This window comes from Vombatus ursinus, unplaced genomic scaffold, assembly GCF_900497805.2.
Source record: "Vombatus ursinus unplaced genomic scaffold, bare-nosed wombat genome assembly UNPS02014791.1, whole genome shotgun sequence".
Taxonomy (NCBI): Eukaryota; Metazoa; Chordata; class Mammalia; order Diprotodontia; family Vombatidae; genus Vombatus; species Vombatus ursinus.
The window spans coordinates 1,295,792-1,318,411 of record NW_020954569.1 but is presented as its reverse complement, the minus strand read 5'-3'; the positions used below and the strand labels follow the sequence as shown (position 1 = coordinate 1,318,411).

General features: G+C 36.8%; 1 protein-coding gene across 1 annotated transcript in view; it reads left to right on the top strand.

The window, feature by feature from the left end:
- The window catches only part of PHLPP1 (PH domain and leucine rich repeat protein phosphatase 1), a 278,132-nt gene that overhangs the window by 168,608 nt on the left and 86,904 nt on the right, over positions 1-22,620 (top strand). The window contains exon 4 of the mRNA XM_027869097.1: positions 3,997-4,163. Within this exon, the coding sequence (XP_027724898.1) occupies positions 3,997-4,163 (167 nt within the window). The remainder of the gene's footprint in view (positions 1-3,996; positions 4,164-22,620) is intronic.

The window sequence follows — 22,620 nt, the reverse complement described above, 5'->3', positions numbered from 1 at the left end:
CCCAAACCCACTCCCCTTCCCAAAGCTACCAATTTAGGAATATAAGTTCAAGAGACTGGTCCTAGATTTTACATATATATGTGTGTGTGTAATAAAAAATTTAATTTTCTATTTATTTATTTTCTCAATTACATAGAAACAAAAATTTTCAACATTCCTTTTTTTTTTAAATTTTGAGTTCCATATTCTTTCCCTCCTTTCTTCCCCTCACTCCTCCTTGAGAAGACATGCAATTTGATGTAGATTATATATGTACAGTTGTGCAAAACATTTCCATATTGTCCATTTGTAAAAGAAAATAAAGCCCATAAAACCCCAAGAATAATAAAGTTTAAAAAGTGTGCTTCGATCTATATCCAGACTCCATCAGTTCCTTCTCTGGAGGTGGATAGCAGTTTTCATCATAAGTCCTTCAGAATTGTCTTGGATTATTATATTGTTGAGAATAGCTAAGTCATTCACAGTTGATCATCATAAAATATTGCTGTTAATGTGTACAATATTCTCCTGGTTCTGCTCATTTCACTTTGCATCAGTTCATGTAAGTATTTCCAAGTTTTTCTGAAAGCATCCTATTTATCATTTCTTATAGCACAATAGTATGTCACCACAACCATATACCACAACTTGTTCAGCCATTCCTGAAATGATAGGCATCCCCTCAATTTCCAGTTCTTTGCCACCACAAAAAGAGCTGCTATAAATATCTTTGTACATATAGGTCCTTTTCCTTTTTTCTTCAATCTCTTTGGGGTGTAGACCTAGTAGTAGTCTTGTTGGGTAAAGGGGTATTATGCACATTTTTATAACCTTTTGGGCATAATTCCACATTGTTCTCCTGAATGATTGGAGTAGTTCACAACTCCACCAACAGTGCATTAGTGTACCTTTTTTCCCACATCCCCTCCCAATATTTTTTTCCTTTTTCTGTTATTTTTAGCCAATCTTCTAGGTGTTGAGGTGGTATCTTAGAGTTGTTTTAATTTACCTTTCTGTAGTTAGTAGTGATTTAGAGCATTTTTTCATGTGACTATAGGTAGCTTTGATTTATTCTTATGAAAATTTCCTGTTTATATTGTTTGACCATTTTGTTAATTAGGGATTGACTTGTATTCTTATGAATTTGACTCATGAGAAATGAGTCCTTTATCAGAGGACTCATGTTCTCTTTATGAGAAATGAGACCTTTACCAGAGAAACTTGCTGTAAAAATTTTTCCCCCAGCTTCCTACTTTCCTTGTAATCTTGGCTGCAGTGGTTTTGTTTGTGTAACTCCTTTTTAATATGATGTAGTCAGAATTAGCCATTTTTACCTTCTATAATGCTCTGTATCTTTTGTTTGAGCATAAATGCTTCCCTTATCCATAAATTTGAAAAGAAAAATATTCCATGCTCCCCTGATTTGCTTATGATATCACCCTTTACGTTTAAATCACATGCCCATTTTGACCTTCTCCCAGTATATGGTGTGAGTTGCTGCTCTGTACCTAGTATCTACCAAACTCCTTTCCAGTTTCCCAACAATTTTTGTCAAATAGTGAGTTCTGGTTCCAAAAGCTTGGATCTTTGGGTGTATCAAATACTAGATTACTGTGGTCATTTACTACTCTATGTTGTATACCTAATCTATTCCACTGATCTACCATTCTATATTTCAGCCAGTACCAGAGTGTGTTGATGACTACTACTTTGTAATATGGTTTGAGATCATTTGGTACTGCTAAGCCATCTTCTTTCACATTTTTTTTCATTGATTTCCTTATTATTCATGACCTTTGGTTCCCCCAGTTGATTTTTTAAAAAATTTTTCTAGCTCTATTAAGTAATTTTTGGTAATTTGATTTGTATAGCACTGAATAAGTAAATTAATTTAGGTAGAATTATCATTTTTATTATGTTGACTCAGCCTACCCATGAGCGATTAATATTTCTCCAGTTGTTTAGATCTGACTTTATTTGTGTGAAATATGTTTTTGTAATTGTGATCATATAGTTCCTGGGTTTATCTTGGCAGGTAGACTCCCAAATATTTTATATTGTGTGCAGCTATTTTAAATGGGATTTATCTATCTCTTCCTGCTGGACTTTGTTAGTAAACTATAGATAAGCTGATGATTTGTGTAGGTTTATTTTATATCCTGCAACTTTGTTAAAGTTGTTAATTATTTCAACTAGTTTTTAGTTGATTATCTGGGATTCTCTAAGTTTACTATCATATCTGCAAAGAGTGATACTTTTATTTCTTCCTTGCCTATTCTAATTCCTTTAATTTCTTTTTCTTATTGCTATAGCTAGCATTCTAGAACAATATTGAATAATAGTGGTGATAATAGGCATCCTTGCTTTACCCCTGGTCTTACTGGGAAGGCTTCTAGCTTATCCCCATTACAGATAATGCTTGCTGATGATTTTAGATTGTTGTTGTTTTTGTTCAGTTGTTTCAGTTGTGTTTGACTCTTCATGATATAGGGTTTTTCTTGGCAAAGGTACTAGAGTAGTTTGCCATTTCCTTTTCCAGCTAATTTTATAGATGAGGAACTGAGGCCAAACAAGGTTAAGTGACTTGCCCAGGGTTGTACAGCTAGTAAGTGTCTAAGATTAGATTTGAATTTAGTTGGAGGAGTCTTCCTGACTCTAGGCTCAGCACTCTATTCACTGCATCACCTAGCTACTACTTATGGTTTCACATAGATACTACTTTACATTCTAAGGAAACCTCCATTTATCCTATTTTTTTCTGGTATTTTTAATAGGAATGAGTGTTATAATTTGTCAGTAGCTTTTTCTGCATTTGTTGAGATAATCAAATGATTTTTGTTGGTTTTGTTATTGATATGGTCAATTATGCTGATAGTTTTTCCTAATATTGAACCAGCCCTACATTCCTAGAATCAATCCCACCTTGGTTATAGTGAATGATCTTTGTGATATATGGCTTTAGTCTCCTTACTAGTATTTTATTTAATTTTTTGCATAAGTATTTGTTAGGGAAATTGGTCTGTAGTTTTCTTTCTCTGTTTTTGCTCTTCCTAGTTTAGGTATCAGCATCATATTTGTATTGTAAAATGAATTTGATAGGACTTTACCTCCTTTTCTAAATAATTTGTATAGCACTGGAAAATTGTTCTTATATGTTTGGTGGAATTAACTTGTGAATCCATCTGGTCCTGAGGATTTTTTCTTTAGGGAGCTTATTGATGACTTCTTCAATTTCTTTTTGTAAAATAGGGTTGTTTTAGTATTCTCTTTCATCTTCTGTTTATCTGGGTAATTTATATTTTTGTATTCATCCATTTCACTTAAACTGTCAAATTTATTGGCATAAAATAACTCTTAATTATTGCTTTAATTTCATCTTCATTGATTTTTGATACTGGTAACTTGTTTTTCTTTCTTTTTTAAAATCAAGTTAACTAATAGTTTATCAATTTTATTGTGGGTCCTCCCCCATAAAACCAAGTCCTAGTTTCATTTATTAGTTCAGTGGTTTTATTACTTTCAATTGTATTGATCTCTCTGTTGATTTTCAGGATTTCCAATTTGCTGTTTAATTGGGGATTTTAAATTTGGTCTTTTTCTAGGTTTTTTTTTATTGCATGCCCAATTCATTGATTTACTCTTTCTTTAATTTAGTGATATAAGCATTTAGAGATATGAACTATCCCCTAAGTATTGCTTTGACTACATCCCATAAATTTTGATATATTGTCTCCTTGTTGTCAGTCTTTTGAATGAAATTACTTGTTGTTTCTATGATTTGTTCTTTGACCCACTAATTCTTTAGAATTACATTATTTAGTTTCCATTTAATTTTTTATTCTGTGTTTCCTTGACCTTTTATTGAATATTATTTTATTGCATTATTTTCTGAAAAGGCTGCATTTAATATTTCTGTTTTTCTGCATTTGGTTATGAAATTTTTATGTCCCAATACATGATCAATTTTTGTGAAGTGATATTTTCCCAGTAGTAATGTTGAATTGCATTTTTCTCTAGGTTGCCTCACAGCGTATCAGCTCAGTGGACCTTTCGTGCTGTAGCCTCGAACATCTGCCTGCCAACCTCTTCTACAGCCAAGACCTCACTCATCTCAATTTAAAGCAAAACTTCCTAAGGCAGAATCCCAGCTCTCCAGCTAGCAGAGGACTTGGTGAACTTAGAAGGTGAGGGCACAATAACTTTTTGGTTGATTGTTTTTTAAACTGACTTTTGCACTTGTCACATATTCAGGGCATCCCAGAATCTTAGAGCAGTTTCTCTACCTCTCCCTCCTTCATTCTTTCTCTTCTCTCTAGTTGGATGAAGGGCAGAGTAAGGTCAAGAGTGTTAGAATTTTTCCATTATCAGTTCGTATAGCATAGTTCCCTCGTATTTCCTTCACCTAGAATTTTTAACTGCTTGTAGTTGGTAAAAATAAGTTCACAGTTTTCATTCTTGATTGGTGTATGTTAAAAAGAGCGGTTGTCTCCCTGCGCTGCTCTTAACTTATCCAAAAAATACATATGTTAAGTAAAAGCTGATGACTTGGAGTGACGTCCTTGAATTTTAGATGCTTGTTCGAATTCAATTGTCTTAATTCTATAAAACACAAAAGATCATTTTCTCTGTGAAACCATATTTCCTCAGAAACAGAGATCCAGGGCTTAAATCTATCATCACAATGTTATATGGGTTATAAGTATGTATTTCAAGAGTCAGATGTTCAAGAACTGTGATCTCAGCCTGACCTTGGAGAAAGAGCAGGTGTGGGACTTCATACCCTGTGTTGATTTGACAGCCTAGAATCACATAGCATTTAGAGTTTGAAGGGTCCTTAGAAGCCAGAAATTCAACCTCTCCGTTTTATAGAGAAGAAGACTGAGGCCCAGTGAGGTTAAGTGTTTTACCCAAGGTCATGTGGTAATGTTATAAAGAGACCATTGGTTCAAATTATGTTTCTGTTACTTAGTATAAAGACAGTTTTTTTTATTAGGACAATAATCCTTACTGAGTCTGTGATATATCAATCATAGTGGTCTACCATATTTATTGAATGACAGTAATTACTGCAATATATAATTCAGCATTTGGGGTCATTGTTTTTCCTTTTTTGGTATGTTTCGGTTTAATTATTGCAACATATAATTCAGCATTTGGGGCCATTGTTTTTCCTTTTTTGATATGTTTGGGTTTTTTGGAGTGAGGATGTTTTTAAATCTTGATATTTTGTCATCATGATTCTGTATATGATTTGCACATCCTGCCTTCCCTTAAACATTTCTCCTTCTAGATTATTTTAACTGTTGCTTAAAATATCCTAGGATTACTGAAGAAGGGGGTACATTACTTTCATATATATATATATATATATACATACATATATGCACATGTTAGAGAACGTTAGGACTGAAAGGAAGCTTAATCCATTAACACACTAAAGTTAGGGTAAGAGTCTGTGATTGATACAGCTTCTGTTTTAGAATGCTACTTCTCTAGTTAGGTGACAAACATTTATCAACACTTCCTCTGCACCAGGCACTGTGCTAAGCACCTGGGACGCAGAGAATGACACAAGCATGATCTCTTTCCTCAAAGAGCTCACATTCTAATGGGAGAAACAACATGCAAAAAAAAAATTGTATGTAAAAGATTTATAAAGTTAAATGGAAGGTGCTCTCCAAGGGAGTGTTCCTGGCCAGAATAGGGGAGAGAACTGGGAAAGGCTGCCTGCAGAAGGTAGGATTTGGGCTGAATCTTGAAGGAAGCCAAAAGATTTAAAATGATATATGTCATAACTGAAATATGTGTGTGTGTGTGTGTGTGTGTGTGTGTGTATGTATGTATTATGTGGGTGGGTTTGCACACACACAAACACATATAAAATTTACCAAGTGCCTACTGTGCACAGATCATTTTGCTTTGTGCACAGTAGACAAAGTTTCTTTAAGACATATTATCTTTCCCCCCTGGGCTAGTGGATAAGACATCTATACTTAAATAACTAAAATACTAAATAGATTATGAGTGCATAAAAATGGTGTTCACAAATTGCCATGAGGGAAAGATGATTACTAATGGGTTCAGAGTAGGGAGTGTATGAATAGTAGAAAAAGTTTCATAAAGGAGGGAGTCCTTAACTTGGGCTAGGAGTAGGAATTCAGCAGGTGTGGTGGTGTTGGGGCAGCAGCCCAGCCATAAGGAACAACGGGAACAGAGTCATGGAAGCAGGAATTATGCACTAAATGCAAGGGACATGAAGTAGCTAATTTGGCTAGAGGACATGGAGGGGAGTGATGTAATATAAGGCTTTAGGAAGAGGGTGGCTCTAGGTCACATGGGACTTTGAATCCCAAGCTTGGAGAGTTTGATCTTTACAACATGGGCAGTTAGGAGCCGTTGTAATTTTAAGTGGAGGAGTAACATGACCAGTCAATATTTGAAGAAGATTAGTCTAGCAGCAATGCAAAGGATGGATTTCTTTTTCTGTTTTGGGAAGGAGTGAGGACATGGAAGGAGACATGATGATGTGTAGGAAGAGAAAAAGAGTGGGAGATCAGTGAGGATTTCAGGGCTTGCCACTTGAGGGTTGCAGCAGGAATAATTAATAATTACTCACATTTATATAGCACTGTCAGTTGTACCAAATGCTTTCCTCATTACAACCCTATACAACCCTATGATTGTGTGTGTGATAGTTTAAGTATTAGCTGTTTCTGTTTCTCTGTCATCTTCTCTATTTGTTTTTTTCTGTCTGTCTTTCTTAAGATAAGGTAAACTAAGGCTCAGAGAGATTTAATAAATAGGCCCAGAGTTACACAACTAGTGCCTTTCAGAGGTTCCTGGTTCTTTTTTATTTATTTATTTTTTTTGGTGAGGTAGTTGAGGTTAAGTGACTTGCCCTGAGTCACACAGCTAGTGAATGTTATGTGTCTGAGGTAGAATTTGAACTCAGGTCTTCCTGCCTCCAGGGCTGGTGCTCTATCCACTGTGCCACCTACCTGCCCCTTTTAATTTTAAGACAAGTTCTGTGGTAACTAATGTTTATTTTTGCCCACCTCTTGTATTCTACAGGTAACACCTGGCTTTTAACCATGGAAAACTGAATGTAGTTTTGTAGAATGGTAGTGCCATTCACAGAAGTAGTGAAGTCAGAAAGAGGAGGAGATTTAGGGAAAAAAATAAGCTTGGTTTTTTTATATATTGAATATGAGATGTTGGTGGGACATCCAGATACAAGGATTGTTGGACATTTGGGGGGTTTTTAAATGTGTCTCACTGAACAGGCATCTACCTCACATACAAAGTATGCATTTTATCAAAGTGTTTTAGGATTCACTCTTCCAAAGGTTCTTTATGGGTTTTGGAGGGAATTTTGGGGAGGAACTGTTCCAGACCTAAAGTAGGATCTTTATGCCTTAACTACCCCCTTCCAAGTTGGCTGCATGGTCCCCATAGGCCCCACAATCTCTTAGCAATAGAATTCTAGACCCTAGAGCTGAAGGGAACCTCAAGATATTTTCTGGTCCATTTCCAGACTTTGACACAGGCAAGACCTTATTACCATCTCCCTTTTACAGAAGGATGCCAGCCAGTATCTCTAAGCATCCACCCAAGATCTTGACTTGAAAGGTCAGTCAAGTGTCACACTTGGCAACAGTGACATAAATTTCACTGATTAGTTAGTGTGTCCCTGACACCAGGACATCAGGCTTCTCTCCACAGAGCAGGGAAGAAGTGCCTTTTAAGCAAAGGCCATATGCTAATGCCTCCCATTGGCTGTGGACTGGTGTGCAGGGCCCAAAGTGATTATATGAATACAGCATACAAGGTAGTAAATACAGTAGACATAGGCTTTGAATTATTTTAGAGTTTAGGAGTCTGGCTATAGTGTGCCTACCAAGGTCTTTGTGGAAGTGGGTGGTAGAACAGTCTTATTTGTGTGGTCGGTACTTTGACCACCAAATGCCAGTTTTTGCAACTGCAAGATCAAAAGTCATTGAAGTTAGTTTTCATATTAGTTACCTCAAATGAAGGACTCTTAGTCATTTAGTTATCCTTATTCTGATGGTTGTCCAATTTCTCTCCTCTGTAATCTGAACCATCTCAGGGGCAGGGCTTGCTCTAGAGGTGGCTGAGACTCTCAGAGTTTCAGGCTGAGATGTTTCTTAGTTCTCTGAGTCTGGGACCAGATGACTGGTGACAGGTCCAGGGAAGGTCACAGGAGGGAGCTTTGCCTATAGTGAAAGGAGTAGGCAGCCCAGAGTCTGAGAAGGCCCATGGTAAAGGGCTGGTCTATGTGATATGGTGAAGTCATTAAGCAGCTAACTATCTATAGGATCTAAAGACAGACTGGTTGAAAATGAGAGCAATAAAAGTAAAAGCTGACTCTTCCTTTGCACTCTAAGGTTTACAAAGCACTTGATTGTGCATGATTATCTTATTAGACTTAGGGCTTGTAGGTTTGCCACCTTCCTGGGGTACCAGAACCAGTTTGCAGGAGAACAGAATTTAGAGCTAGACTGTACCTTAAAGACTATCTACTCCAGCCTCTTCCCCTTACAAATGAGAACACTGCACAGGCAAAAGTATGTGATGGGACCAAGGTCACATAGTTATTTTGAAGAAAAGCCAGGATTTAAATCTAGCTACTTAGATTATAGCGCCCCAGCTTCCTGGCATTAAGGCATTACTCTACGCTTGGCTTCAGTCTGTTGGCCCGTTCCAGTTTCTAAACTTTGGCCTCTCACTTTTTGGTGGAAGCCCCCTGGCCACTGGACCTTCTTGGCCACTGATCCTGCTTGGCCCCCTGGGTTAGGAGATCTGCCACAATCCTTTATTCCCTTTCCTGCTGTGTGTGCCATTGCCACTGTGTCTTGGTGTCCTATTCTCCTTTTTTCTCTGACCCCGTCTAAGTCTACTTGTGTTTAAAAAAGGATACTTATATATGAGAGAATATAATATCAGTTCAAAAAATATACCAGGATAAGGCAATTTGAAGTATGTATGGAAGATTTCTCCTCAGCCTACCTGGGTGTCTTCCCACCTGTTAACATAATCTATCTTTTTAAAGCATCCTGGCCCAAAGTCATGTCCCACACAGAAGACTCCTTGTCATATTATGGACATAATATTATTTCAGATGTAGGTTCAAAGACCAAGTGGAGTGCGTCAAATACCACAATTTGACAGGCACAGAAAATTAGTTGTGCTTCAGTTAATTTTAATTCTTGTAGCAAAGAGTAAGAGAGAATGGGAATCATTTTGCTTTTAGAGAACACTGGATCTGATTAGGAGCAACATAGTCCACTTACTTTAAAATAGCCACTTTACCTGAGATCCATTTATCTTGATGAAGAGACTAATTGCTTTAGTTCACTGGATAAACTTACCATAGATAGGCATAGTGCTTCATAATTGACCTCTTTTGGTCAGTTGACTTCTTGGCAAATGTTTCTGGTAGATTTCTTCTACTTCTTTTTTTGTGGAGTGTGGAGCAGGGGGAATGTGTATTTTTTTAAACTGAGGTACATATTAGCAGGTTATGCTTTATGAGAGATATTAAAGAGCCTAGAATTTGATATGTTTTCCATGGAAAACTTTCACACTTCATGCTGCAATGTAGGATTTTTTTCTTTTGTTGCTGTCTGTGTGGAGGTGGAAGTAGGCTGTGGAACGTTGGTGTATAAAGGAAGGGTGACTATTTTGTAAGGCATCTGTCCTTTGAGTAAGCTGGTTTATGGCTCAATTGAGTTATTCACCACCCACAAGACTTTTTTTTTCCTTTTTCTAATGAACCAAGATAGACATTTCTTGGCAAGTACTCATAATAGCACTATTTGCAAGCCTGTATTTTTCCTATTTTTCTTCATACTAGTAATTAAAATTAAGATGCTTATTTAAGAGTGTGACATACTTAAAAAAAGGCATTAATACTACCTTGTACATTTAAATATAGTGGTGGTGTTTATTCCCTCTATTTGGAGCTGCTTAATTCCTTTCCAATTTTCATGTGTATTAAGTTATATAGGTAAAATATGTAGGGTATGTCAACAAAAGAAGAACCTTATTAAAGAGCTTATACCAAAGACCAAAGAGCAACTTTGCTTCTTTTTGATTTCTGTGTTTTCACTTGAGCATCAAGATATACATGAGAGCCTCACTCAAGAAGCCATTGTGAACCTAGTGTATATTCATACTGATGGACAGGGTAGGGGAGAGCTGGAATTTCTCATTAGCCACACATCTCAGCCACTGAAGAGTTTCACAGTTGAAAATTCTGAGTCCGTAAGTTCTAAGATGTTTCAGGTTCTTTTTTTTTTTTAACTTTACAAAGATTTCCTATTTTTCACAGAACATTTAAATTGGTATTTGTACCAGCCTTCTAAATCTGGAAAGGTGGCATGCTGACTTATCCATGGGTCAGCAATTTAAGAAGGAAAATATTGTTCTTGGAGTCACAATTATTTGTTTTTCCTTTATTGGCAAAGGAACTCTTCAAGCTCTAGTTTTCAAAACACAGGAGCAAGATTAGATTAATTTTTTTTTTGTGGTTGTAAGGGTTTCTTTTCTGAAATTGAATTTGTGACCAACTAATGACCTTAATGCTTTATTTACTTTCGCTTAGTTTGGAGGTAACAGCTCCTTTAGGTTAAATCCAGCCTCAATCTCTTAATTTCTGTATGACTTCAGGCAAGTGATTTGATGTTTCTGGGTGTCAGTTTCCTGGTTTGTAAAAGGAATGAGTTTGGACCAAATGACTTCTAAGGCTTCTTCCAACTCTGAATTTGTGACGTTATCCCCTGAATGTATCTCGTTTAGTTGATACAGACTATCCTAGTACTAACTTTAATATTTTCAGTGGATAATCATTCCTTGGAGGGGAAGGGGAGAGGTGTGTGTGAAGGCAGTCAGGGTTAAGTGACTTGCCCAGGGCCACACAGCTAGTGCTTGTCTGAGAATAGATTTGATTGAGGTCCTCCTGACTCCGTGGCCTGTGCTTTCTCTACTGCACCACCTAGCTGCCCTTTATCATTCCTTTTTAAAAATTAAAACTACTTTAATAATTGAAATTCATATAATCCAGGAATAAAAAACCAAAAACATAGCTCCTTTTCTTCTTCCATAATTACTTAAGTCAGGAACTGAAGAAAATACCCTGTAGTTTGAGCTTGGATAGACATTTCTGATAATTTTCTTTACTCTCTGACCAATCCCTATCTTTTATTTCTTTTTTTTTGTGATAATCATTCTTAATAAAAAGTTGATTTGTTCTTGAGCATTTCAATGTTTACTGAGGAGTCCAAAATAATGAAGGCAGATGAGATTGGTTTTATATTTTAACTTTTTACTGGCTTAAATTCAATGAACATTACCCTTTCTTCTCACTGGTTACTATTTTAAATTTGTGTTTTAATATTGGATCTGTAACAATATGAACCTCTCTGCACAAAATTGTCAATGTTAAATCACATTTTGTCAGATGTTCTGGTAAGTTTCTTTTCATGAGCGTTTCATTGAAATTGTTTCTTATTGATAATGATACAGTGACAAGATATTCTTGGGTTTTGCTGTGAGGTACAGCTGAGAGTTCTGATGGTGGTATGCTTACTTGATGTCTTGAAAGGAGTATCATGAAGTCAAATTCAAAAACACCACCAGAATATCCCAAAGATATCTTCAGCAAAAATACTTTTTCCAGGTATTTTTCCTATGTTTTATCATATAGCCTTTTCTGTCTTGGAGAGTATTATTATTTTGGAATATTTAAATTCACAAGTAATTTGTTACACCATTGTGTAAAGAATAATTTTTTTTTAATTTGCTGAAGGGCTTACTTCAAAAGGAAACAGTGATCAACATCACAAAATGGTGTTAAAAACCATCAACAAAAACCCAAAAATAACCACTTAGCTCCAGATGTTGGGAATCAACTGGATTAAGAATAATATGTTTTTTCTTATATAGCAGTGTAAGTAATAAAAATTAGCAAATACTTTTTTTTCTTCATTTGCTGGTAACTTTTCTATTGAATTAATTTGATTTCCTAAAGCAAATGAATCCACTTTAAAGCCCTTGATCTGGGTAGGTTAGCTGGCGGAGAGGAATTGAGGGAGGCCGGTAGGAACTCTCTGGGAAACTCAAAGAATATTTGTGGCTTTATCTTCCGGGTGAGTGCTAACGCTGTCAGCAGAACCCAAATGTGTTTCAAGTTATTTGTTGAAGTTCTGCTTGTTTGTGGAGCTGCAAATGTGATTTATACTATAGTTGATTCTGAATCAGTCCAAAGTAATGACAGACATACTGCTACGCGAAACGGGTGTCAAATTTTCATGTTTCCCTTTGGGTGTTAATTTTTTTCATTCCTTCACACATTCACACCACAGTGTGCAATGGCCTTTAAAAAAAAGTCTATTTATGCTAACATTGTTGAATGTACTACCAGTATTCAAGAGGAAGCATGGTGTAAGAGAAAGAAGACTAGGCTTGGAATGAGACAACCTTTCTTGGTGTCCCAGCTCTGATATTTACCAGCTTTGAGAACTTGGGCAGCTAGGCTGGATAGAGCCTTGGATTTGGAGTTAAGAATACCTGAACACAAATCCTGCTTCAGTTTTTTACTAACTGTGTCACCCTGAGCAAGTCGTTTAATCTTTGTTTTCCCATTTCCTCATCTGTAAAATGGGGACAATAATAGCACCAACCTCCTGGGGTTGTGTGGCTCAAATGACATGATAGTTGTATAATACTTTGAAAACCTTAAATAAATAAATTGTGTGTGTGTGTGTGTGTGTATACATACATACATATATGCATACATGTTATTATTATATTACTTATTAAAAGTTCTCATTCTATAAAATTTTTATTATTTTGTGTTTGCTCAAGTGAAAAATCCAAAATAGTAATCATATACTGCCCACCTACTTTAAGAATCAAAGATTACATAAACCCCTTTTAACCTCAAATTATTATGTATAAAAGAACTGTTACTGTTAAACACGTAGTAGCAATAATTGTTGACACCTATATAGTGCTTTAAAGTTTGCAAAGCACTTGACCTACGGTGTCTTATTTGAGCCTCATTCACTGAGTTTGAATCCTGCCCTGTATACCTGGGCAAGTCCCTTAAGTGCTGTCTGTCTTAATTTCCTCATGTGTAAAATAGGAATAATAATAGCCCCTACCTCCCAGGGTTGTTAGGATCAAATGAGATATAGTATATCTAGAAATCCTATCAAGTCTTAAATTGTGGTATAAATGTATTATTATCATTATTGTTATTATCATGTGACAGAACCTGCGGCTTAGAGACTTTATGACTTGCCGTTATAAGGATGAAAACAGGGATTTTAATCTAAGTATTTCTTAATCTACATCCAGTGCTGTAGTGACTTCCCCACATTTCCAAAGCTCTTTGTGTGGGTTAGATGAAGGGAAAGTAGGAGTAAAAAAAGGGAGAAGCTGGATGAGATCAAGGAAAAGCTAGTAGGACTTTAGGTATCAGCTGTTCTTGGTTAAAGGTAGGATGAGGGGACCCATATATTATTTGAAAAAAGTCATGCCTTACACAATTGAGACAATAAGTCCCTGGACAAATAGACATTATAATATTTTATTTATATGGAAGTCTAGAAAATGCAGAGAGGAAATGTCAACTATATCATTAACTGATAGAATTTTATCAATGAAAATGACTTTGAAGAAGAGATGTTGTGATCTGTTTTGTCCCTGTACTGGAACGTTTTTACTGCTTTGGAATCTGAACATCTTTAGAACAGAGCCTTGTTTTTGGTTCTGTTTGTACCCCCAGTGCTTAGTGTACTGCTTTGCACATAATAAGCCTTAACTGATGCTTTGGGCATTCATTTATTCATACATTCAAACACTGCTGTTTGGGCTGGTAGAGACCAAGTATAGTTTATTGACCGGATCACATGGTGATGTTCTAGCACTGGTCCTTAGGAATCATCTGGTCCCACGGAACAGCAAAAAGAAAAGTCGCACAGGAGCCAGAAGATTTTAGTTTAAATCCTTCCTCTGATGCTTACTGCTTGTATGATTTTAAGCAAATCAGTAATAATACTAACAATAAAAAATTAGTTTTCGCTTTAATGTTTGCAAATTTTTTTGCCTCATTCCATCCTCACAGCGGTCCTGTGAGGTAGGTGCTACTGTTAACCTAATGTTACGTATGAAGGACCTGAGGCTGAGGATGGTTAAGTGCCTTGCCCAGAGTCACACAGCTAGTGGATACTTGAGGCAGGATTTGAACTCCTGTCTTCTGTCTAGCACTCTATCTACTGTGTCACCCGGCGCCGGTCTTTCCCTGGACCTTACTTTGCACATCTCTAAGATAAGGGCTGCTCCAGCTCTAGAACTGTGATCCTATAATCCCTTCATTTTACCTCTGGAGAAACTGAAGTTGATTGACTTGCCCGAGGTCATGTAGGTATCAGGTAGTAGAGCCACGATTGGAGTGAAGCTTCCTCTCAGTCCAAACCCAGTGGTCCTTCCACCTTACCAGCCTAATGAACCAGGGAAGAAATTCACCTAGCTAGATGTTTTTAGAATTTCAGAGTGTATGTATGTAATGTATTTTTTCCCCCCATCTGTTTTTTGGATACTGGGAGACACTTTCAACTACATCTAGCTTTTCTCTAGCTGTTTTTAGCCTCTTGGGAAGATTTCTATTAACTCTTTTCTGTCCCCACTCCACTGATTGGTAGGTAGCTGTCAAGTTGCTCCAGATTCTGATTTTAACAACAATTTTTTTTCTTTTAGATAGCAATTTTTTTCTTTTTTTCAATTTTGGGCAAAATTGAAGGTTTCTAAAGAGTCTTCCCATTCTTAGGACTAAGTCTGTTCTAAAACTAGAAGCGTTGAAGAGCTCCTAAGATAGAGCTCTTTTCTAAGAGATTGCCAGTGTTTTTGACGCTGTTCCCAAAGAAAGTAATGACATTCTGTTATTGGAGGGAACAACCTTATCTGTTTTCAGACTTAGCACTTGTGGAGATATAGTGATGAGAATGTGGAAAACAGACCTCTATTGCCAGTATTTGACAGTGGCTACTAAAGTGAGACACCCCAATTCCTCCCTGGTGGGGTCTTTGCAGGATCATGCTTCTAGGCAGTCTTTAGGGAAAATTGTTTTTTTGGTATTTAAGCTTCTCTCAGTTTTCAGGAATGTGTTGTGCATGTAGTAGCAGGGGATGGGAAGAGGGAATGAGAGCATTATTTGGCATGTGTTATAGCTGAATTCATGGGGCAAGACTCTCTGATCACACTCTGCTCAGAATGCTTCATCAGCCCCCCATTGCCTGCCCAGCAAAGTTCAGACTCTCTGACCTCTGGTAGAATTCCCGAGTGCTAGGCCCTGTGCTTGCTGTCAAAGATGCAAAAGTCAAAAACTACGCAGTCTTTGCCCTCAAGGAGTTTATACTATTGGAATAGTGTATATGCAAATAAATTTAAACTTTGCAAAGTAATTCCTATAGGAAGAAAGGCTGAAAACTGGCTCCTGTGTAACGCAGGGGACAGCTCAATGATACCATGGATAGAGTGATTGGCCTGGAGTCAGGAAGAGTCATCTTTCTCAAATCTGGCCTCAGACACTTGCTAGCTGTGTGATCCTGGGCAAGTCACTTAACCCTGTTTGTCCTAGTTTCCTCATCTATAAAATGAGCTGAAGAAGGAAATGACAAACCACTCCAGTATCTTTGCCAAGAAAACCCTGAATGGGGTCACAAAGAGTCAGACACAACTGAAAAATGACTCAACAACAAAAAAAGTGTAACGTGTAGGATACGAGATGTATTTTGAAGGAAGTTAAGGATTTCATAAGGCTGAGGTGAGGAAGGAGAACATTCGTGACACTGGAAACCATTTGCCCTGTCTGAGGAAAGAGTGGAAAGGAACGTGGGAAACAGATTGTGGAGGGCTTCAGATGTTACCCTGAGGATTTTGTATTTTATTCTAGAAGCAGTGGAGAGACATTGAAAGGTTTTGAGTAGGTCATGACCAATCTCTATTTTAGAAGTATCATTTTTACAGTTGTGTAGAAGATGGACTGGAGAGAAATGGGGAGATAATTAGAAGGCAACTCCAATAGGTGATAAACTGCAATGGAGGCAGTGTGAGTAGGATGAGTAAGATGTGGCAGCTAAATGGATATGGTTGTTGAAGAAGAGCGGAGAGTCAAGGATGAGAAGCTGGGTAACTAGAAGGATGGTGGGATGTCAGCAACAGGAATGGGAAACTTTGGAGAATGGATCAGCTTGGGGAGGGGCAGGCAGAATAAAATGAAGCCTGTTCTAGCCATGTTGAGTTGGAGTTCTGTTCTAAATGTCCTTTATCTTCCAATCTGGCTTCTCTCTCTGTACTCTGGGATGTTTACCCTAAACTCCAGATGAACTGAACTACTGTACTTAGTACTTCTTGAGCATGGTCTCACTCTTCCGTCTTTATGCCTTGGTTCATGGTGTTCCCTCCACCTTGGATGCCACTCTCCATCTCTACCTGTCAAATTTATACTCATCCTGTACAGCCCAGTTCAGATAAAATCCTTCCTGATTTCTCTGCTTTCACCTCCCTCCCCTAACTAGATGTTTTCTCTCTAGTCAATCAGCAAACATTAAGAGCCTTCTATGTACTAGGCACTGTGCTAAGTGCTGGGGATAAAAAGAAAGGCAGCCCCGTCACCCCCCACAAAACAATTCCTGCCCTCAAGGAGCTTACAATCTAATGCATCTAAATTTTGCAATTCTTAGGAAACTTCTCTAATTCTACTTTCTGTCATGCCTGTTTATGAACTTGAGTACTAGATGTAGGTCCTTAAAGACAGGAACTGGATTTTATTCATCTTCGTATCCTCCTTATTAGACTGTAAGCTTCTACCTTTCTGTGTTGCCAGCATTTAGCACCATGCCTGCAATCATAGTAGATGTTCAACAAATGTGTATTGACTTGCTCTACAGCATAGTGCATTATGTATAGTAAAATGAGGTAGAGAATAATAACAGTATCTTTTACCATACCTGGTAAAGTATTTAGTGGTTGGATTATTTTTCTAGTCAATCAGAAATACTTCATATGTACTCAGGACAATATTTGAAGGTGGGGAGTATATAGGGGAGGGTGGCAGGCTGGTAAGTAGCAATTAAGGAACTTAGAGTTACTATTTTTTTTTAATAGTATAAACAAGGTGACTTGTTTGTTCTGGTGTTTTTTTCTTCTATTGTGTTTCACTTTCCTTTAGTAATATGTTCCACTTGATATGGATGTCATTTAGTTCCCAAATATCATAGGGCCTAGTAGGTATTCAGAGGATTGTTCACATCACGTGTGTCCTTGTCAGGACAGACTGGGATTCTTTCCAACTTCAGTGTAGTAACTTAAAAAAAATTCTTTGATTTGAACATTGAAATGTATTTTCTCATCCTTCTCCTTTCTCACTGTTCCCCTTCCCCCAACCTGTGGGAAAGGGTACTCTTATTTAATCTTCCAACACCAACGTTGGAACAAAAATGTTCTTTTTACATATATGGTTTTATCCCAGGACTTTGGGGATTAGACAACCTCTTCTTAAACGAGCCTAAATTGGCTGATTGTGGGCAGATACTGTTCAGGAGAAAATGAATAAATTCAGTCATTTACAAAACAAAGATAGAACCATATGCCAGTCTTGTAGAAGGGATTTAACTATAGCATGGTTGAAATGCCTCATATTTGGCTTTTTAATCATTATGCTGTTAGCTTGCAATTTAGAAAAATAGCTTGTGAAAGAGAGGTAAGATTGTTGCTTTCATTCTGAACACTTAAATCTAAATGAGCCCCTGTCATCTTCCTTAAAAGGAAATGAATTTATTCAATGTGTGTGTGCGTCTTTTTGATTTCTGAATCCAATCATGATTGTGGACCAGTGGTAGTCCCAAGATGGCTTTTTCTTATTCCTTAAAATTCATTACCTTCTTTCAGCTTGTCACATAATGCATTTACTTGATTTTTATATTCTTTAAAATGAGACTAAAATAACTTAAAAATAAGTCTCCTTAAAGTTTAGTTGAATGAGAATAATTTAAATGGCAGTATAATATTCTATCAATTGATGACATTAATGCATTCTTTTGTGGTTTCAAATTCTGCTTTTGTCTTTGTGTCATGGGGAAAAATAGTATCTGGTTTATAGCTTTTGTTTGTTTTGGCCCAAGCCAGGGAAACTGACCTTGTGGTGCTACATGAATAGTGTGGTGCATTGAAGTGCCATTCTAGAAGAATCAAGGCAAGGTGCTGACCATGAATAACAATGCCAGGTCTTTCCACAGAATGACATTTCATATAGCAGAAGACTTAATAAGATGAAATGCCTTCTTTTTTCTCCCCTTCTTCTTCATTGTATAAAATGCTTTCAACATCAGAGTCAGTGAGGCAACATCAGAGACCACTGACAATTTGGCACTGTTCCAGAATGACATACTCTAAACCGTTAGGGATTCTGCTGTTAATAATTAATGGAAAACAAGACCTGAGCAAGGCTTACAGTCCCCTTTCTGTGAGCAGGTGCCCACCACCCTTCATTATTTAATACAGATGCCTGACTCTATTATTAGTATTTACTCCTACAAGAGAAAAATACACTAAACATAGACTGTTTTTTAAAAAAAGGAAATGACTTTCATCCAGGGAATCCTTGTTTAATTGGCCCTCTTTGGTAAGTAATAACTCAAGAAAGTAATATTGATTTTTTTTTTTCTGTTGAGCATATCAAGTGAAACAAGTCCAACTTCTTCTGCCTGGTTATAATGTGTAACATTTTTTTTAATCATGGTTAGAAGATACTTAAAAATTAAGTATCCTTTTACCATGCTCCCATTTCCCCTGAGTTTGAGGCTTTTTATCTATAATATCCATATCCTTAGTTCCTAGAAAGAAAATTATCAAAAGGATTGGCCCAGATACAGGCAAGGCTCATGATAACCATATCACCGAACGAGCATATTCATTGAGTAGTGGCCACTGCTCAGACTTTTTAAAATAATTAACTGTATAAGTATATAATCTCTGTGTTTAATTTTAAATAGTTATATTTATAATCCAATTTGCTCTTATTCAGAACATAATTATTGAAGCTCCCATACCGTATGCAAACATGTTATATAGAGAAGTCAGTGCTAATCTGATGATATGGAGAAAGGAAAAAAAATGAGGAATTGTTAACCTTTCATAACTTTTAAAACCAGCATAGTAGGGAAGGCGAGAGCATATATGTTTATTAGGAGTACTTGCCATATGTTTATTATTTGTATGTAAATTTACTTCTCTCTTTTTCACTCTAAGTATGAACACTGAAATGTCATTCTTTTTATTGGAGTCCAAGTCTAAAGTGTCTTGGAGTTAGACAAAGTTGTTCTTGACTTCCTCTTGTTTTATTGCTATAGAACATTAATTCTCTTGTTCCAGCCTTTGTATAGTAACTACAGATGACATGTTAGGGGGCCTGACTCTAGATCTCTTTACATTCTGTGAATACCAGTGTAACAATTAGGTAGTACATCTGCTTTCCCTAATTCTTGCTACAAAGCCCAACTCCTTTTTTGCTGATAATAGTTCTGTGGTGAGATCTTTTATACCTTTTCTACACTGGAACAAAATTTCAAGCCTGTATCCAACAAACCAAATTGAAACATTTCTCATAGATTTTCAAGTTATCTCTTGGTTAAATTCCATATGTTTTCTGAGCAAAATTGATTAAAATTTTAATATATAGATTTGATGTAGCTGACAGCTTTCCTGACAAATTTGTTTAACAAACTAAATATCTTTTCCTTTAATTTTTGAAAATTTTATTCATAAAGCTAAATATTTACTCACGTTGGTAACTTGGCTCTCATACTTAGAAATACCATGAAGGAAAAAGTGGGGGGGAGGGGGGGAATCTTTTTCAGCCTGAACTTGTAGCTAAAGAACATTCACATTGGTGTATGCTGCCATCTAGACAAAAAAAAGGAAGCAATTGTTATCAAGGCAAAACAAATTAATGCTATATTCCCTCTATGGCAATTTGAGGGTCTGCCTTTGTTAGTTCTCATTTGCTGCTAATTAGAGATTACTGGGAAACTGGATGAAAAAAACTAGGAGGAAAGAGGTAGGAAAATGAATAACATTAGGGGATACGTGGTCAGATAAGGTCCTTAACTGCTTCAGTACTTTTTTACCTGTGGGTACATTCTAACTACTAGATATTTCAAAATTTTATGATGTTGTTGTGCCAAGTGGCCATAATCTATCAAGGTTATTATTTGGGGAATGAAATGAAACTTCTGGTTTCCCTTTCCCAGATAATTTTTTTTAATCATAGATGTTCCTCATGTGGTTTTAGTTTGAAAAGAAAACAAAAGAGATTGTTTTCCATGTAGGGGATCAAGAGTAGTACTTGATAGCACTTCTGAGCTGTATTACAAATACACTGGACTGAATTCTGTATATTCTCCAGCTGTAATTGTTTGCTCTGGAAAATATGTTAACTCTTTTAGATTCCTAGATAACTTTGGTGCAAAGAGTATAATGACATTATTGACTTAAACTTTTAATACGGTATCCTCTTGCAAGAAATTCACTACTATTCTTTACATTCATAGACCTTTGGCAGAAGACAACTATGATGAAGATTAATGACTGGTCAGTCATCCCTTCCATACTGCATTCCTGTGTAGGCTCTTCTCTGAGCACTGTGGCTGCTGTTTCTAGAATTTGTCATAGTTCCAAGCTTGAACTTTCCACAGGCTTCATTAATAACCAGAAACTTGTCTCTAAAATCAAATTTCTTGGCTTCTCTGGGGATTTAATATTCAGACCTCCACAATGAATGATGGGAGAATTTAATAGACAGAGATTATGTTCACAGGAGATATATTCTGGAGTCCTCTACAAATGGAAATTTGGAAACGTTGGACAATGTTTCTGACAGGAATGGCTTTACTATTGATTGAATCAGCATTTACTACAAGGTACCAATAAAAGCCAGCTGGTTAGTAGCTGTTCTCCCTAATGTCATCATAAGAAGCTATAGCCCACATCAGCTCCATGTATTCTTATCCCAGTTCCCATTCTTACAAATGAGTCTGAGGTCCCAAAGCAAGGCTGCATTTTCCCTTTGGGGATGCAGGGAATATCCTGAGGAATCAGGGGGTAATTCTCTAATAGTCTGAGCTTGAACTCTCCACCAGTGTCCTTCCCTCTCCAAGATTCTCACTTGAGAATCATTTAGTCAGCCAACTTAAGTAGTTTTTAGAAAGAAGTTTACTGAAGATAATGTATGATATCTCCCCCGCCAAAAGTCTAAATCATGCTCTTTCACAAAAATGTACAAAGTCTAGAGGAAATTGGACTTAAGCCTGGAGAATACATGTAACCAAAGGATAACTCACAGTTCCTGGTTGCAGGGAATCCTTTTTTTAAACCATTTTTTAAGAAGTTTCCTTTGAATGTGGTGAATTGTCCTCTGATCCCACTGCAGACATTGCCTCCAGCTGATCCAGTGATCCTTTGAGGACAGATGAAAAATCCAAAATTTTCTGCAACTTTCAAAGCTCATAAGGTCCTCCTTTAGCCAAAGAGGTGTGGAGGGTGGGGGGTGGGTGGGAGAAGACTTGGTCAAGGTAAAAAGTAAGGACTCCTCTCTCCCCCCATCCTCCCAACTGTACCCGTCCTAGAAAGTCACACACTTTTGAATGGCTGTGGTTCTCTTTCTTGGTAATTTATAGATGATCCCTGATGTGTGGTCAACTTCTGTAAGCCTATCCAAACATCATTCTTATGCAACACCAGTGCAGTTCCAATGACGTAGTCTAAAATCTAAGATTGACTGAACATCTAAGTAGCCTGATTTCGCTGTCGGTAGAGCACAGAACCTGAAGTCAGGAGGACCTGAGTTCTAACGTGGCCTCCAATGCTTATCAACTGTGTGACCCTGGGCAAGTGACTTAACTTCTCTCGCCCTCAGTTTTTTCGTCTTTAAAATGGGGATAATAATAGAACTTCTCAGGGTTGTTGTGAAGATAAAATGACATAATGATTGTAAAGCACTTTGCAAACCTTAAATTCCTACATACATGCTCACTATAATTGTTACTATCTTATTATTTAAAATGGGATGTGATGACTTGACTGAGCAAATATCAGCTACACTGGAAAAGCAGAGTCATTGAGAGAAATGTGGGTTCTATTTCTGTAGCTAATTGACTAATTTTGACTCTGAGGTGGAAGAGTACACTCAAAAAACCTAAACTTATGGTTTCCAGTTAACTATGGGATAAGATGGCAGTGGTGGATTTAATGCAGGGAGTTTGCAAATACAAATGTAAATCTATAAGTAAGCAAACATACTACTATAGAATGAGCAAGGCATGTTGTTTATTCATATAAATATTACTCTTTTCCAAAGGTGTATAGATGCTTTTGTGATTAATAAATACAAACTAATATTAAAAGTATTAACTAAATTCATAATAGCTTTTTGTCATTTTTTTATTTTCTTGGTCAATGTGAGCATCTTTTATTTTTGTTTTTGTACTAACCCGTAGGTTAGGGCATACATCGTGCACCATATTTGGAAGTAGAGGATCTGAGTTGAAATTCCAGCTCTGC